This window comes from Molothrus ater, chromosome 2 (assembly GCF_012460135.2).
Source record: "Molothrus ater isolate BHLD 08-10-18 breed brown headed cowbird chromosome 2, BPBGC_Mater_1.1, whole genome shotgun sequence".
In the NCBI taxonomy this organism is placed as follows: domain Eukaryota; kingdom Metazoa; phylum Chordata; class Aves; order Passeriformes; family Icteridae; genus Molothrus; species Molothrus ater.
In genome coordinates this window covers 11108913-11128418 of record NC_050479.2, presented here as the reverse complement: position 1 = coordinate 11128418, position 19506 = coordinate 11108913, and the positions used below count along the sequence as shown (strand labels likewise).

At 35.5% G+C, this 19506-nt stretch overlaps 1 protein-coding gene across 4 annotated transcripts in view; it reads right to left on the bottom strand.

Annotated features, from left to right (window-relative positions):
* DMD (dystrophin) overlaps nt 1-19506 on the bottom strand; it is a 1044614-nt gene that overhangs the window by 237635 nt on the left and 787473 nt on the right. For all 4 annotated transcript variants that reach the window (XM_054518613.1, XM_036378966.2, XM_036378958.2 and 1 more), the window contains one exon: nt 4103-4292. In XM_054518613.1, coding sequence (XP_054374588.1) covers nt 4103-4292 — 190 coding nt within the window. The remainder of the gene's footprint in view (nt 1-4102; nt 4293-19506) is intronic.

Below are 19506 nucleotides of genomic sequence, written 5' to 3'. Positions count from 1 at the left end.
GAAATATTTTTTAAGCTGTGTATAGAGTACAAAAACATTTTCCAGTTACTTTTTACCTAGGTGTCACATGCAGTATACTTCATCAGATTTCAGTGAAAAAAAGTCTGTGATTCTATTCATCTACAGGCTTGATATTAACTGATTGCATTCATAAGGTAACAGGATAAATCCACACTAGCTCCAAAATTCTAGCTAATATCACATAAGCTGCATAAAATGTCACATACAATGATTGCTAAAAAGACCAGAAAAGTACTTCATACAATCATAGAATTCTTAAGGTTGGAAAAACCCTCAAAAATAATCAAGTCTAATTGTTAATCTAACATCACCAATTTCACCACTAAACCATGTCCCTAAGTGACATGGAATCCAAGGATTGTGACTCAAATAATTCCCTGGGAAGCCAGTGCTTGTTCCAATATTTGACAACTTTTACTTTGAGAAAATTTTTCCTAATACCAAATCTAAACATGCCCAGGCGCAGCTGAGGCCATTTCCTCTCAGTAGAAGAGGCCAACTCCATCTCACTACAACCTCCTATCAGCTGAAAGCCTGAGCCTCCTTTTCTCCAAGCTAAACACCCCCAGCTCCTCAGTCACTCCTCATAAAACAGGACTGGCCCCAAAGCTGAGCCCTGGTGTCCCCAGCTGGATGTGACTCCAGTCCCCACCACTCCCTGGGCCCAGCCTCACAGCCAGTTTTTACCCAGCAAAGAGCACAGCCATCCAAGCCATGAGCAGCTGGTTTCTTGAGGAGAATGCTCAAGAACTGGAAGTTCTCTTCCACACAATCCAGGAACCTCCCAGACTGCTTCTTCTCTGCTATTTTTCTCCATTTCCAGAGAACATCTGGTAAGTCAAAGATCCCCAAGAGAAAAAGGTCTCGTGACTATGAGACTTCACCCATTTGCTTATGGAATATTTCATCTTTCTCTTCATCCTGGTGGAGGTCTATAACAGACTCCCACCAGAATATCTGCCTTGCTGGACTGTGCCCTGATTTTTAACCAAAACGACTCAGCCTTGTTGGCACCAGCATTGAGCTCTAGACAGACAAGACACTCCCTTCCACACAGGGCTGTCAGACCACCTTTCCTCCCTTCATTATCTCTTCAAGGGATTTATAGCCATCCACTGCACACTCCAGGGGAGCAAGTCGTCCATATCTCTGTGATGGCAACTGTGCCATGGTTTTCCAGCTGCCCAATGGACTCCAGTTCCTCCTGTTGGTTGTCCCTGCTGTGTGCACTGGTGCAGGTTGATGTTGAATTATAGATCCCCCCACCTTTCTGCAGGGAGAGCCCCTAATTCCTGTATGACCACTCTCAGGGGCTTCCAAGGTGTCTGACTCATCAATAACTCCTGTATATTTGCAGCCACAAGGATCTCCAGCCCCTACCTCCACTGAGCTGTCAGACTAAAGGATCTTGCTACCACACCATCCCCCAAACATGCTGTTCCCAGGCTTATCTCTAGTGAACCTGGTTTTATATCTTTCTCCCTTCAAATCCTGTTTACTCTTCATTAAACACTAATAACTCCTGTGCAAAGATCTTTTTCCCCCTTCGGGAGAGGTGTACCCCATCTGTCACCAGCAGGCCGGTGTCATGTAAACCAACCCACAATTATAATTAACACAGCTGAGACTTTGTATCACTAGAAGTATGAAAGCAGGAAAGTGAAATTAATTTTCATCTCCTTCATGTGGTTACTTAACAAAGCAGGCCTCATGAGGACACATGATGTATTTCAACTAAAAAAAAAAAAAAAAAAAAGAAGCAGCACATAATTACACAGCTCCTTGGAGTAACATGTTTGTATCCTTGAAAATTCTCCAGAAAATATTCTAACTGTGTGAATCACCTCCACTATTACATTGCTGTCAGTTCAGACAAATGATGCATGCAAATACATGCTTGTACAAACAAACATAATGCAACATTTTAATATAATTACATCATCAGGTAATTAGAATGTGCAGTTATATAAGCCTCACCTTTCTCCTTCTGCTATTGAATGAACTGCTAACTACTAAGGAAAGATTAATCTTTATTAGTGACAATTGAGTTAATGGTTTCTGAACATGAAAAGGAAAACAAATGTCTAAAATGTGATATTTTCCTAGACAAGAAACTGCTGCTATATAAAAAGTTTCTGTACAGCAAGTCATTATTTTCCTAATTGTTTAAAGGAATAAGATAAAGTTGGAGAGTGTAAAGCAGGAAGCCAATTCTACTGTATAAGAGCAAGACAGAGACTGTAGATCTAAATCCATTTGTTATATTTGACCATAACTTTTATGCATTCTTATAAACCCAGGAAGTTAAAGTTTCTTTCCAAAGACTCATGAGACACTGGTATTTAATTAGAAAGCACCATTTTATTTTACCTCCTAGGATCTGAATGCAGCCTGATTGGTGAGAGGCAAAAAAAAGAAAAAAAGATTTCGTGAAAAAAAGTAAGTTGGAAAATTCTAATTCTGACTGAAAGAATTTAAGATTTTTTCTATGCTGGGGCAGGGCTTGCAATTTTACTACACATACTGGATGATAAAGCATATTGAGGACATGGACTGTATTTGAATATGTCTGTTTTGATAGATGTACAATTTACATAGTGAGCTTCTTGGAATATACTGATTCTCAGTCATTGCCTGATGTGTTATGTAGGGTAAGTATATTTCTGACCCACAATACAGAGTTAAAAAAAAGGTTTATCACTATTTAGGATTTATGTGGCTGATTGTATGCATTAGTGAGCAATAACCTCTTTCCACAAAGAACATAAATACATGCTTTGGAGACTTCTGTGACTTAGTAAAGCTCCTTTTTCTCTGAATCTTTCATTTGCATAAACTGTTTGCAAACTACACATTTATGTCATGTTCTTGCTTTTCATCTTTTTACTTCAAAGTGAATTGTTAGAGAGAATTCCCACAAGCAGGGTGTGAAGCCTTAAAGAATCAATGCAGCAATACCTGAGGAACAGAATGAAAAGCCATACTCTCTTTCCTGATCATTCAGCTGGCATCATAAAATTGTTCTATTGATAAAATTGTGCTCCATTACTCATTTTTAGCAAATAGATAGACAATATTTGATCCACTATCAGGAAAATATACCTGTTTGTACAAAAAGCTTTCACAATAAAGACTTGATACAGAGCACCTGGTTATGACTACTGCAAATATTACCCATCATAATGAATGAATTTATTTTGCAGCTAAGAATTCTTGAACTACTATATAAATTTACTCTTTCTTTTTTTTTTCTTAATCACTTATGGCTAAATTTTTCACAGTATGTTTTTCATCATTAAATAAACTAAGGCATCCAGGGCCTTAAATCTCCAGTTTTGAACTTCTTGTCAAAATCAAAATAATGCACTATGAGTGAAATTTTTTTCACTGAAAAGGTCACTGAGCTTTGGAAGAGGCTGCCCAGGGCGGGGGCTGAGTCAGTATCCCTGGAGCTACTAAAGGATGTGTAGATGTGGCACTTGAGGACATGGTTTAGTGATGGCCATGGCAGTTCTAGGTTGATGGTTGACTTCATGATCTTAAAGGTCTTTCCCAACCTAAAATTTTATATGATTCTATCAATACTGGAATAAAGGGTCCTGTCTTCCAAACATCCAATCAACCTCATATGTAAGACATTTTAGACCTCAAGCAGACATATCTGTATTCCTCTCAATAACTGTAGTGAAGAAAACGCAATGGAAGTATAACAACATAGTTCAAGAGCTCCATCTCAACTAATTAATTTTCTTTCTCCTAAGGATTCTCTGGAACAATAAATACAATATTATCTTTCTTTAAGATTCTGTCCCCCAGAGGAAAATAACTGTATGAGAACTGTCCAGGCATTTACTATGAAAATTTGCATCGTTATCTCTTTTTATTACCGCAACCGAGCGTGTTGACAATAGACTCCCAAATTACCATTTCTTCATATATTTGAAAGTAATGGAGAAAAACTAATTCAGTTAAGCTACAAAGAATAAACTTGATGCAAATTATATAACTTCTATAAATATTAGATATGCTTGATAAACTCTCATGTTTGTCAAATGCCTCTATACTGAAGTGTTTGGCTTACCTGCCACTGTTTCATGAGGTCCCGAACCATTTTGGCATCCTCTAGTGTCTTTTCTTTGTGTGTAGCATCCTGCAGGACATTTGCAGTTGTTTCAGCTTCTGTAAGCCAAGCAAGGAACTTTTCGAGATCCAGGTAGAATTGCTGCAACATTCTTAGAGCTGATTCCAGAGCTGCTTCACGTTCACAAACCCTGCACAAGTACAAATAATCAAATACAAATTTCCAAATTTCCTCTTTGGAAAAAAAAAAAACTTTAATCATTAAATCAAAATATAAAAAAAGACACACAAAATATTTTTCATGTACCAGTCAATGTAAGTTTGCTGATACATTAGCTAGAGAATTTCTACTGTATCTTTGGCAGGTATATTTTTTTATATTTTTTTTATATTTTCAGCTGAGTAGTAGTAAGTGGAATCAGTCTGACACAAAATTAAGCAAAAGCACATCTTTCAAAGTACTATGCCTAAAATATGCACAAAGGAAAATCAGAAGTAATCCCCTGGTTTTGTTTTAATAAAAGATTATTTTTTTATGCTACAGTGGAAATACTTGTTTATTTTAAGAAATCACAAAATAGCTCCTGACCACTGCATTATACAATGACTTCAATGATTAATTTTCACTACTTGAAACATTTGGAGATTGTTCAACATCTTAAACCCTTATAACACTAAAGGTTGTGGTGGGCTATGTGGTTTTTTTAAAATGTATTATTTTACTTTTAATTTGAATGTGATAAATTAAAAGGATGATCTCTATCAGTTACAGGATAAAATGCAATTTTTAAAGACAAAGGCTATCTTATCCTTGGGGACGGTCTAACTCAGATTAGGACAGAACACTAAAGATTTCAGCAACTCTGGTGCTGAAAAAAACATTAAAGCAGATCTGTGTTATATTAGCATTCATGTGCAATGGAAGTGTCATGTATTCACTGATGTTTTTGCTTTGAACTTGAGCAAAATATGGATTTAGAAACATGAGCAGCTGAGTATGACATTGTTATTAGCACAAAAATGTCAAGGTAACTTACCTATTGTAACACATGCATATTTGTTTAACATCAACATGACACCTAAATATTTTTTTAAGATCTGAAAATACTTACTAAGGTCATTTGGTAATGTGCATTACTTCAAGTGGAATGAATGCACTTTGATGCACACCTATGTAAACTCTACACATCTGTGGTGATCTTCACATATCTCAATAGATTTCCTGCCTAGTTACTTAGGGAGAGACTAGGATACAAGATTCTAGCAGACATAACTTTTCAAGCTGTAATTAATCAGAGGAGGTCATGAAATTTCCAAGTGCTGATCTCTCTTTCTAATCCTGTTTCCTATCATGAAGGGGTTGTACTCCTTGGTAAGTGATGATATCACCCTAAACCCCAGTTCACTGGTGGAAGTGAGAAAAAAAATCTACCACAACAAGTTTTGCCAAGTGGCACTGACTTAACAAGTTTTTTGACAAGCATATAGTTAAACTGGAGCAGAGGATAGTAAGAACAGAAAAAGTCAGTCAGAGTATAGGCAAGGACAACCACTACAGGAAAAAAAATATCCTCCCTGAGAGACTAATGTTACAAGAACTGCCGTATTTCTATTAAATTTTTAATCCTTTGACATCTTATTTGCTTTTCCCAACCATTTTGTTAAAAAAAGGACTTATTTTTCATTCAAAACCCAAGAAAGCTATTGAAAGCCTCACTACAAACTCATCCATCAGGTTTTTATTAAAGCTTAAAACTGGACTGGATTTTCACCTCAGTTGCACCTGTTGCCACCTACAAGGACTCTCCACATCATGGCACTGCTTAGGCTGCATTAGAATGTGTCCCCAGAGGGCTGTCAGCAGGGAACACTCAGCTGCAGAATGGTGAACATGGATCTCTTTCCAGCTTTATTCTATGTGGGCATACACATGGCTTGTGGTCAGGCTACACTTCTAATTTAAAATAACTGCAATGAAAGAATTTGTTATTTTTTTTAAACTAAAGATTAATTACCTAGAAATGACACCTACATAGACCAGCAATGTACATTAAAAGATAATAAGACACAGAAAATCTTTTACCTGGAAAAGTCTCTATTGACCTATTTACCACTTTTAGCTCAAAACCAGCATTACATTTATTCAACACAACTTGGAAGTGGAATACAATTGCATGATCTAAATTTATTTTTTTCCAGTTCTTTAGAGCAAAATTCTAAGATATGCTTTATAGCATTATTCTAATTCAATTTACAGTGTGCAGCATGGTAGTTAATAGCCTTTGCAGAATCACATAAAACATTTTTTTCTCATGCAGTTCCTTCATAATATGAAAGGCACATTTTTAACTACTGTACACCTGCAGTCCTATAAATACATAGCAATGCTCCAAAAATAACAATATTCTGCAAGTACACAGATTTTAAAAAAACAAAAACAAACCACAAGTATGAAAAAGATATTTAAAGGAAGAGCAATTCAAACGATTACTCAAAGTCAGAATTAGTGTTTTAGAGAAACTCTTGGACTTCATGAAAAAAATATAGCATTTTATTCATCTGGGCAAAGAATGAAGTTTTTATCATGAAGAATCTTCTGGCACTTCTATGATGCACAGAAATCTTATGGCACATAATTCTTTCAGTCTACAGAAATGTGTTTCTTTATAAGCATACCAATACCACAATTCCACCAGAAATTATGTTGTACATTGCATTTTAAATTTTGGTACAGCTAACGCGCAATAAACATTCAGCTACATTGACTGTTCTGCAGCATATCAATAAACTTGACTCTACTTGGTTTTCTCACTAAAAAAAGTATGAAGATAGAATGAAAAAAGAAGGTGTAAACAAGAAGAACAAGACTGAGCATCAAATCCAGCATATGCTAAGTTACACAGAATCATAGGGGTTAAAGAAATATGTATATTGAACAAGACATTATTGCACAAAATCAAGATAAAGATGCTTTCTCTTTAGTCTGAATTATCCAAGTATGTTTAATTTCATAGTGAGTGCAAACAGTAAGAAAAAAAATTAATGGGATAATAATGATTTAATCTGTTATACTATGATATAAAAATAATCACAGAGTGTATAACCAAAAGCTCCTTATTCAAGAAAGAAACATTAAAGGTGGGATTCATCTTACTTTTATCTAGACACCCAGGGGACAGGCAAACTACACCCCCTCTACAAAACATGGATGCAGCATTTCTGGAATTCAGTTTCTCCTCCCTTGCCTGTACACATCTGTTGTACCAGATCAAGGTCGGAGCAAACTATTTCTCCTGACTACAACAGTAAATCACCTATAACTTAGACTATTTTAATTTAACAAAAGCTTAAATTTTTTTTTTATGTCTAAAAATAGGCAAGCTGGTCCCCAAACATCCCTGTAAATTTGGTTTTTAGGAACTAGTGGCAGCAGTGACAGTGGACTCACCAGCTCTAGTATGAGCTTTGTTGCAGGACAGAAGTTATGATGCTCTTTTAAGTACATGTCAGCTGAAGGCTTTGAGTTGAGGAAATAATGGTGGCATGCCAGGGGAAGTGAGTCAAGCAATGTGTGAACATTTATACTGCCAGGAAGGTGTTTTTAAGGGTTTAAAAAAATGCACAAAAAGGGAAAATTATCAGCCTCTGTTTCAGGATACTACTGTCGTGCTGAGAACTTTTAAAGCTAATATTTTTTAAACATAGCACTATACAAATGTTCATGAAGAAAAGGATGGTAAAATTAAGTTATCACCTCAGAATGTTCTGTAATTCTGTGATTGAAATTATTGCAGGAGTGCTTCATTCAGCACTACCAAATCCCATGCAACACTATGAATGCAGTGTTTGTAGAGGCTCTGCAAGTGTGAATATCAGATTTTTCTTCAGCTGTAGTGTTTGCTACATAATTTGGAATGAATCATTCCCATTTTATGAGTATCTGTGTATTTCAAATTGCAATGCTTATTCACAGTATGAGATAGATGGTGAGGGTCAGTGAGTGAATAATGCTTTGAGATGCTCAGGTAACAGGACATGCAGTAACTACAGAGCACAAACTAACACGTTGCTGCTCCTCAGGTATTTCTGTAAGAGCAATAAAAGTAAAGCAAGTCTGTATCATTCAGTGTTCAATAGATCACTAAATCACACTTCCATCTGCAGTCTATAGTGATCTAAAGTTATCTCTCTGAGATATAAAATAAAACATCCTGGACTACTGGCTGACAAAGCATCAGGAAATTGTTTTACTTCTATGGTTCATGTGGTTCTCTCTCTATAACTGTATTTTCTCTTTTTTAACAGTACAGTTCCATACAATAAAAAAAAAAATTAAAAAGTTACCTGAATTTCCTATATTCAGGTAACTATCACAGAAAATTTGAACTACATGCATCATCCTGTTAATGCTGGAAAAAGTTTGCACCATTTTCAGAAGGTCTATATCCCTTTTATGAATATGAAAAAGGAAGAATTGCAAATTTTTATTGGAATATTTCATTTTTACTACTAAATAAATTTCAGCCCTCACTGGTAACTCTTCTTCAGCTGCTTTAACTTGGACTGATAAAGAACCTATCAAACAGGGAGAATAATTTAACCTCAGATAAAGTTGGAACACAAAGACATGCCACAGATATGAAAATTAAATTCTTAAAATAACTATTATTGATATAATTTTGAAGTGCAAATTCAAAATAAATCATAAAATTAATTTGGGACTGCTGGTTAGAGGAACTTTCAGAGTCTAGGTACTATCTTCTACAGTGCCAGTTAAAGTTATTGATACACGCTAGTAAGTGATGAATGTTCAGATTAACTCTGGACTGCCTGTTACAATGTTCAGTGGGGAAAACTACATTGAGACAGCATTTTAAGTACTGCTTTCCTGTGTTTTTTTTAATGCCAACTAGCTTAACACCAAGGTAAGGGACACTTAGGATTTTTGCAGTAACACTTCTGCATAAATATGCCTTTTAGTTTGATCATCTGGACAGAGGTACTAAGTTTTGTCTGTTGTAGATCACTGGCACTGGATGTGGATATAAATTTTTGGAGTGATCTTTATATATGCAAACTTATGTCCTACCATCACTATTTTGTCTGACTTGTTGGAAAATGTTCTTGACCAAGTTGATCATACAGTACTGGAGATTGCTCACCTGTGTGCAACTCCACCTCTGAAATAATTTTGTGGCAAATGTCTAGAAAGCCTCAAATTGAAACCAAACTTAGAGCTACAACATCATCATCCAAACCACTTGAGATCAGCATCCACAAGTAGCTGACATATGTCCATAGGCCCTTATCCTCTCATTATTTTGGAGTGCTGGTACAACATTTTGTACGCTAAAGACAGGCTTGGGAATTGGCTGGGTATCAGTCAGCAGGTGGTGAGCAATTGGATTGTGCATCACTTGGCTCCCTTCAGTTCTCTTACTCTCTCTCCCTCTCCTTATAGCTACAATTAATATTAATAATAATATTAGTAGCATATTCATTGTCATTCCAACCCTCCCATCCCCCCAGCTAATAAATTGTTCTTATTCAGCTTTTCTAGAGGAGAAACCCAGGAGAGTTAGCTTTTCTTTCCAATTCTTCTCCCTGCTGTAGGGAAGTGAGCAAGTGGTTGATGGTACTGAGTTGCTGGCTGGGGTTAAACCTCGACAGTACAGTGCTTCTCTCTGCCTTCCATTAATTTCTCAACAACTTGATCTACTGCCTGAGAGCTGACTTGGCTCCTTCAGATAAGCTGAAGGGCATCTCTGTCTTGGCTGCACTCTCATATTCATAACAAACGAATAGCCGGTGATATAATTTTAAATTCCAGATTTAATTGGGCATACAGAGAGATTAAGTGCAACAGCTGGTCCAAAATAGACACACAAAGGCGGCTCTCTGCTGATTCTCTTTATTTCTGCAGGAAGGAAGAACAAAAGCCCTCAATGTCCCCATGCTCTGATTGGAACTCAGAATGTATTCACAGGGACAAAGTCCTGCTCTTTCCCTAGCAATCACAGTGTCCTAAATGACGACACTTTCTTCAGATACAAAAATTACAACATTCTAAACCATCTCCTGATCGTAGTGATAAACCCACAGTTTGTCTTTTCTTAAAAATCTGTTGAGACCAAGGGGAAAATGCTTCACTGAACTATTACTCACTCTATTAAGCAAGATGCAAGTAATTTTTTCCTGAACAGTTTTCGTATTATGAATCTCTTCAAAACAAGAAAATATGTTTCTGGCATTTCTCTGCTTAGGAAAATGAATGCAGCAAGACAGAGGAAATTATTTATTTTTGCTACTGTTCATTGGCTGGCTTGTTTCTAGCCTTATACCTCTCACACACTTCCTTGGAAAAAAACAGGACTTCTATGAAAAACACAAAAATCATCAAGCCTTCTCACAGCATTTTCCTCTGAAATTTCTTTGCTACTAAAGATACTAAATAAATTTGAAGACATATTTTTGAATTTAGACTCTTTTCCCGTACATTTCTTTTTAAATCACAACGGATATTGAATAGCAAAAAGGAAAAAAAACCTAAACAAACCAAACCCTACATTTATCCATAAAGTTTCAGATCAGCCTTGGATATTTCTCCCCCATCTATTCTACACCATTTTTTATGAGACTGAGAAGAGTTGCTAAAAACAAAGGAAATATGATCCTCTGGAGAACAAAATCATATATATGGATTTCTGTAGAGGACCTTAAAACAACCCCTTTTTAATTAAGCACCTGACAACATCAGCACAAAGGGATCTGTGTTATCCTGTAAGAAAACTTCTCATCAACCTTTTCAAAAAAAGTTTCTGTCTCTTCTTATACTCTATTCACTTATGGGATCCTACATTCCCAAAATGCCCCTAATGGGATAAAAAAGAGAGAGACTTAGAGGGAATGTTTTCTAACGGGCTTTTCTTGCCCACAATCACTTTTGTCTCCTTCCTCCAGCTTGCTTTGGCATAAGTTAAGAATATTTAAAAACCTATTATAAGTGTTCAGCTTCTCTATGTTCATCATAACCATAGATTATCACATTTATATGGTGAGCTACAGAACAATCATTAATGAAACTAAGGAGATTCCTTTGTAATTACAATCAATTACAGGTTATCTTTTCTGCTATTGAAAACAGTTTGTGTTTACTTGCGATTTTTAATCTACTAATAAATTTTCATTAAAGTCAATCGTTTTCCAGAGAGTAAATCATAACTGTTATCAGGTTAAAGAGAAGGGAAGCTGAACAGTACTCAACAATTACAGAATTATGAGATATCATTAAAAATTATTTATAGACACAGAATAATATTCTGATTAATTCACTCCAGAGGCTTTTCTAAATAGCCCTTAATCAAATTTTAAGGAGGTATCTTAAACCACTATATAGGTAAAAAAAAAGAAAAAGAAAAGAAAAAAGGAAAAGAAAAGAAAAAGAAAAAGGAAAAAGAAAAAGAAATCCAAAGGAAAGAATATACAAAACAAAATCCAACAGAACAAACAACCCCGCAACCCCCCTCCCCTCAGTTCTCTGAAACCACAGAACAGATTCCAGTCTAATCCTTTATAATTCAACTAATGTCCTAATAAGACATAGGAAGATAACATTTAGCAATTCTGTTACTCCTGTTGAAGAGACAATTCAGAAAAAGAATAAATCCTAAAATCAAAACTTAAACCAAACAGAAAAAGCTAGTCTCCTATTCTACCAAAAGAAGCAAAAAAATTACTGTTTTGTTTGTGTTCTTCATACTTCACGGTCTATAATATGTAGAATTAAGTTTTTTCTTGCATTCCAATACATATTCTTTCAAAATTCCAAGGCAGTTGACAATACAATTTAATAAATAGTATATTAATTACTCAGATGTAATTTAGTAAGATAAAATCTTTTCTTTCTAAGACAGTGAAGTATAATTTAAAATGATTATGGAATTAATTATATTCTAAAGGCACTTGTTTTCTTAGCCTTACTTACAGCAGAAACAACTAGATTTAATAAGACTGTGAAATGCACTGATGGCATTACATTAAATCAATTAGGACTCACAAAGGATACTATTAAACTGTTAGTGTACTTTTCATTTGGAGCATCAGCCTCTGAGGGCTGAACTCCATGGCCTAGCAAAAAAGTGATTTGCTACCATGCAAGAGAGAGAAGCCTCAATTCCCAGGCTGGAAAACTTGTCTGGCAGCACTTACAGTTCTTATTTCACCATGCATCATATTAAGTAACATTAAATAAACACTTAGATAAAAACACACATTATTTTTTCCCTCTAAAACACGGGCCTCGAGTAGTACATTACACAAAGATGCTGACAGATCAGACTGATTCTATATATTTTAAAACACGTATTCTGTCAACATATTTCAAGACGCATAAAATGCTAACCAGAAAAAAACAAAACAGCTCAGTAAAATTCAGGTCAGAAGCAGCTGGTAACAAAAACTGGTTAGCATCTGAGTAAGAAGGAAAGAAGGCAACCTGACTATTGCCTCTTATATTTGTACAATCAGAAAAAAATTAGTTGCAAGAACCACTCCATACCTTATACATTTATTTTTTACTCTTCAGGAGGTAAAACCTCCTTCTATTGGAGGTTTTCAAACTCCAATAGAAAACTGAAATACAGAGTAAGTTCTCCACTATAAGGAGATAATCTGATTAAAATAGATCTGCTGTAGAAAGATGGCAAAACATCAGGAACTACAACCAGAGGTATATAAGAATATAAAGAAATACAAATAATTTATTATTATGCAGATTCAATAACATGGAAAGAAACTACAGCTCTAGTTCTGTTCCTCAGGATGACACAAATATAAATAAATAATTAAGTAGTGAATTTCCAGAGCCCAGTTCAGCAAATTCAGATGGCATTAAACTCACTCTCAGTTCAACAGAACTTCAGCATGTGTTTGATACAAAAGCCTTACAGAGAAAATCCTAAATCCACTGAGGATAAATGGCTAACCTTCAGCTGACTTCAAAGGGAACAGGATGTTCTCTGATAGTTCTACCTCAATTCTTTTTTGGATGAATTTCAAAGACAAAAATTCTTAGTAGGAGAAATCATAACCCTTCAAACAACAATTCTGGACCATTTAACAGAGTAGAGAGAGACATAAATACACCAAAACTGGAAGAAGTCTGACTATTCTCCTATAAAGAGAAAAGGCAGAAATATATATATATATATATATATATATATATATATATATATATATATATATATAACCTTTGTGTGCTCACAGGCAATTCTGGCAGAGTCATCCAAATCTTTCTCTTACTTTCTCTTAAATAGTACATGATTTGCAACGTTCCCTTATTTTTAATGTTTTTTGAAATAGTTATCAGGTGTTTTTTTTAAAAAGATACTTGATTTGGCTTGAGATCTATCATTTTGTACTCACTGCCATGCAAGTATCCTCTATATATTACAGATAATTTATCCAATATCTGAGGAGATGCATTTCTTTTCCCTAGCATATGCCTACCTGTTCTCAAACCATTTTCCAAATTTTAGTCATGGAAATGAACAAATAATTGATGCATTCATCAGTTTAACTGGTGATTCAGCTTTATTTCAGTTTATGCACAGAAATCCATAAAGTGTATCATAACCTCTTTACAAGCAGCTATTTGGGAAGCAAGTCAAGGACACAAAGTTTTGTTACAGAAAATCTTGAATAAAACAAAACTGAGATTGAGATATATATAAAATGTGGTCAATGTAAATAATGTTCAACCCTGAGCATTAGGAGCTTTTTCCAAGGGAGTAGTAAAAGGTGGTATTTAGTGCAGTAATGAACCACTGGAGAAAAGGTATGAAGTGCAAACCAGCAAATTTATTCAGTTTAGTCAAATCCAGAAGAATTTGAATCATTCCAAATGGGAAAAATCATCAACAATATGTTAGCAGAAGGATTCAATAGATGTGTTCAAAACAACAGACGCTACAAGGAATACTTAAATGCAGTATAATCTGACAGCCTCTGAACTAGCTGTAGCCTTGAAGAAATTCTGTATTTTAAATCAAGGCCAACAGCTTAATGAAAGTTCCAATAGCATCTGAAAGACAGTAAAAATGAAAGGAATAACTATTTATGTCCATCTTTAACTCACCCTCCTGAGCTTGGGCTGGGTACCTTGTCCCAACCAGCAGAAAGGAGAGAAACAGCAGCGACATAAAAGCAGTGACATAATGGAAAAACGACTTTAGCTAAAGCAAAATTTAATAAATACATTCCATACTTCTATTTTTATTTTCCCCAACATGAAAAGAAATATCAGTGACAAATGTCCACAGCTCTAAGGGGTCAGCACAGTATAAAAAGGAAGGGGGTCAGCAAAGGCAGATCTGAACTATGATTTCTTAGTGCCATCTTATTTCCCAAGTGTATTCTGCTGGTGTTTCCACAGGAACAAATGAGAAGACAAGCACTGGGAGAGAAGATGGGAGCTGCCTCCCAACTCTTAGAGTAAATCCTTACTGAGAAACTCACAGGTAAACTACCTCACAAATAAATCTAACTTCTTGGAATCAGTAAAGGGATATGGTTCATCAACTGACACTGCTAGTAATTCATTAACATAGATGAAGCATCAACCTCAGACATGCTCCAAGCACCAAGAACTCATGGAAATTTTGGAACTGTTTACCTTTATTGGTAAGAAACAGCACCATGTTTTTCAGATTTTAAGGCAAAAAATAACTGAACCTAACATATACAAGTTATGTTATGGGGTACAGAAAATGCATCCAAGCTAGATTTAGAAAATCCCAACACTAAAATAGACTCTAAATTGATGTTAAATAAAAACCAAAAAAATCATATACAAGAAAGGGGAAAAAATAAAAGAAAATAAGGACAAAAGCAAACATATAACGCTACCAAAGAAAAAATACAGAAAGTGGGAACTGGGCAATGCAAGCTTGGCCCTTTAGGCTCTTCACAAACCTTTGCTTTTACCATACACTGTGTCAATTAAACCAATGGAATCTCAGAAATACATGGCACATTTCAAACAGATAAAACTGATACCATGAAGTGGACCCATATGATGCATTGCCACAAGGCACTTGTGCTTAAGCAGATATATCTCAGATATGTAACTGATTATGTATCTTGCACAAAGGAAAAACCTGCAGAAATGCCAGCTAGAGTGTTAGTTCCAAGAGCTGTTATTTCTTATCATTTGCAGAAGATAATATTTTTTTTATATACTTTGCAGGATATGTAATGCTTAGTAGCTTGGAATTGCTCTACATTTCTTATATTTGTCAGGGAATATAAATGTGGGGTATTGGTCTAAATGTAATTGATATTGGATGACAAACAACATGAACGTACAACATAATATTTTCCTTTTCACAAATTCCTTGCTTACTTACTGTTTTCCATTCTATGCACCTGTATCAGATTCACCATAAATGCTCTATCCTCAAAATTTACTAGTGGAATCTCACCTCTCCTCAGTGATTTCTCACCATGTCTATTTTGGGACATGCAAGAAAACCACATTGCTAATTCTGCTAATTCTACTGCTTTCCAATCTGCCCTCTGTGCTGCCACTCGCCCAGATCTGTGTCTTGGTCAGCAAGAGCCACGACCATCAGCCTCTTGTGCCACTGATCCCTATCAGAAATAACGGAGACTCATTATTTATTGATTTCTTTGTGACTTTATAGAAAAACTTGTGATTGAAATTTCAGTCATAGCTGAACAACAGCCACACATAAAAGGCAAGCACTGCTGTTGTCAGCTTGACATGTTTGGTGGTAACCTCCAAAGAGAGACTAAGCATTTAATAGCGGGCTGAATTATCCTCAGTTTCAAGCATGACTGACAAGCCAGCGAGGGGAAATCTTAAACTGCCTGCACAGCAGCTGAAGAAATACAAAAATACAGGGAAAACACCAGGGGAGAAAAAAGCTATCACAATAATAACAATGCAAACAAAACATGACAACTAAGGTCAAATTCCTTTTCCTGGCACTCTGCTAGCCCATCAGCTTTATTAATTTCTACTCAGTTTGTTTTAAAGGACATGAAGCCTGATAAGAAGTCTATCGAGGGCACAGAAAATACATTCATTTGTTCTATGAGCTTTGGATGCCAGCAATAATCAGTTTACTATAGTTTGTTAATTTATCTACAGTCTAATAGGAAATAGATTTAAGGTTAGACTTTCAGGGCACTCAGCATTAGCTTCTGTTCTTGTTCAAACAGAAGCTAAAATTTTCTAATTAATTCAGAAAATCTCACCTTTAAGAGAAAGAACAACACATTCATCCTAATTTTCTAATGGGATGTGAACAAAAATTGACATTTCTGTTCTTTCACAAACCAAACTTATTTAGTACCTTGTTCCTCCTTCATCTCCTGCATATGCAAAAGAGGAAGATTTCTGAAATAGAGCAGTTCTTTGATATGCCCACTTTAAGCTTCAGTTATGATTCAAGTCTGGCCACAAAACTGCTCTCCCTTTACAATTCTGTTCCATAAACTATTTAATGATTTTGTCCAGCTGAATTTCTCTTGAACAACAGAACCATCCTCATTTTCAACAGAAAGGAGTAAAGAGCATTTAACACACAATAATTATGAACGAAAAACCAGAATTTTGTTTTAATCAAGATCAAAATAAAAGCCGAGAATGAGGAGAAAAAATTGAAATAGCTAGTGTCTGAGCAGTAAGGAGTGGTCTTCTAAATGCATTTCCTGCTTAGTTTCTGTTGGTAACTTGCTCACTCTATTGGAAACTTATGGCCTTGCTGAAAGATACCAGTCCTATTCTCCTTTTTAATTGTGTACAATTAAATCATTAACACTGAATTACAGTTGGAGCATTGTGCTAGTAACACCCAAGGTTCTGGTTTCCATCCCTGTGATGATCTTTATGGGTCCCATACCTCAGAATATTCTGTGATTCTGTGATTTAAAACCCAAAACAGCTAAGCTGTCAAGGAGTTGCATTCATGGTGTTCTTAAATCCGAGCAAATCTTTTGTGGAACAGACAAAAACCAGCCATTTAATTCAAAAACAGCAACATTTTTGCTGTGAGGTCATTTCTGTTTGTCTGTGGGAGGACCTAGCAGACCTACAGATGATCTATTGCCTTTCTGGAAGAGATAAAGGTACTGGACTATATATACTCAAGTGGTGGGAAAATTTATTTTCATTAGACTCATGTTAAAACTTTTAAGACACTCATCCCTGAAGTCACAAGGATCCATAGGTCCTTTTGTCAAATTCTGTATTACTGATGCTACTCTCTCCTGAAAAAACTCAAGAACTCTTTCCTTTTTATAATCGTAAAAGACTTTCTCAAAAATCACAGGAATATGTTCACAAAGGTGGAAATGATGAATCACACAGTATTCTGGGTAACATTGCCTTTTCAGTGCATCCTACCAGCATTTTTAAAGCATATCCAAGATTATACTCTCAAAAATTAAACCAAAAACATTCACTACCACCAATTGAGTTCTCATCTTGGATCTGATGTCAGCACTGCACAAAAAAGCGTTGCCAGCTGAGTGGAGAACTAGGATAAAACTGGAATATAAGCAGCTAAGATGACTTCTTAGATCTCCTGATTATATGAGCTTCATCTGGCAGCTTCATTTACTTATTTTTACAATTTATTTTTCTTATATGGGATGAAATGTCATCATTCTGAGGGGTGTCAGGAAGAAAAAATAGCAAAACATTGTAAACTGATGTCACTGCTGGTAAAACTGATCTCATATTTTGTACCTATTTGCTTGAGATTGTAGGCAGTTAGCAGAATGTCTTTCAAATACTTTACCTCTCTTTTACTTATTATCATAAAATAATCCCTCTGCACCAAATGGTTTTTTAGGTGTGCTTTTAAAAATGGATATATTAAGAAATGATATAATTAAAACATAAACCAAAAAAACATAACAAATTCAAATCAAAGCATCTAAACCTTGCCATTCCCACCCTTCTTATAGTCCTTGTCTGAGAATTTAAAATAAAGGTAACAGGTTGGAACAAAGAAAACAAAAAATACTTAAATCTCTTGTCAGAAAACAACTCTTAGGTGACTTTAAACACAAAAGGCTTAGCATTTTTGCATCACAAGCAGCAAATACAGATTTTTTTTTAGAGTTTGCTGGAGAGTTACTTTTGAGAAATGTGGAGTGCTTTACTGACAAATTGGTTTCATGAAAATGAAAGGCTTCTTACGCCCACTTCTCTAATAAAAAAGACATGAAGATCCCATATATAATTCAGACTTTTCAGAATAGTGCCAGATTAAAGGTTTTTTTGAAATCTTTGTTTTATCCAAAATAGTCAACAGAGATACATTAGTTCTTTAGAATAAACATGTTAACAGATAAAATTATTTGGTCCTTGACATAATCTCAAATATCAACGTATCTCAGATTGCAGAGATTCACTTTTGTTTAGTGTGACCAGATTTACTGATGAAGTAAAAGTACTTATGTGCTTAAAGATTTCACACCCAGAGAAGTTCTCAAAGGCAGCATCTGACAAACATCTAGACAGAACTTCTTCCTTAAATGGTGCAGGCAACAAAGATAAATGTAATATCAACATCTCTCACAAAACAAAAGAATTGCCCCACAATTACAATATTTTCCAACAGACTTTGCAATTTTAAATTGGTGTAAATAACAAGCTTCAGCATCACATGTTCATTGCAAAGAAGCAGTCTCTCTCCTCATGTCTACTTTCTTTGAGCCCAGCAAAATTATACTGAAAACCAATCAATAAATCACCACAGCAGGATAAAAAAAAATAAAATTATCATAGTAGTTTTTGAGAAAAAATAAATCTGCATCAGAAAATGAAAATTTTCGTCTTCATCTAAACTCACATTTCTTGCTCACACCCCCATGAACGCAGCTCGATATCCAGGACAACAACTGCAGGCACAGATGTGTAAACAGCCTTCTCAAGTAAACAAGAGTCCCATGGCCACAAAAGGTGCTTGCACAGAGAATTTTTGGAGCTGCTCACACTCATGGTACTATACAGATTTTAGGGATGCAAACTAAGCTTCAAAACAGCAGGAGAATGGGAAGGGAAAGGATGAATTCGCTTGGAGACTGAATTTTTTGCTGCTCAACTTGAGCAGTCCAAGCCAAAATGAGCACATAAACTTTTCAGAGATGGCTCCTAGATACAGTCTACATACTGGAACCAAGTATGAACCTTCAGGATAACTCAACAAAATTCACACTTCTGGCTGCTGCTGCTGCTGTGTAAATGCAGTTTTTCCTCACTCAGAATGCAATACAACTGTAAAGCAAATGTGATTACTTCCACAAGTAACATAAAGTAGTGTTAGGACAGGTACAGTATATTAAGAAAACCTGTCTCCTGCAGAATGATTG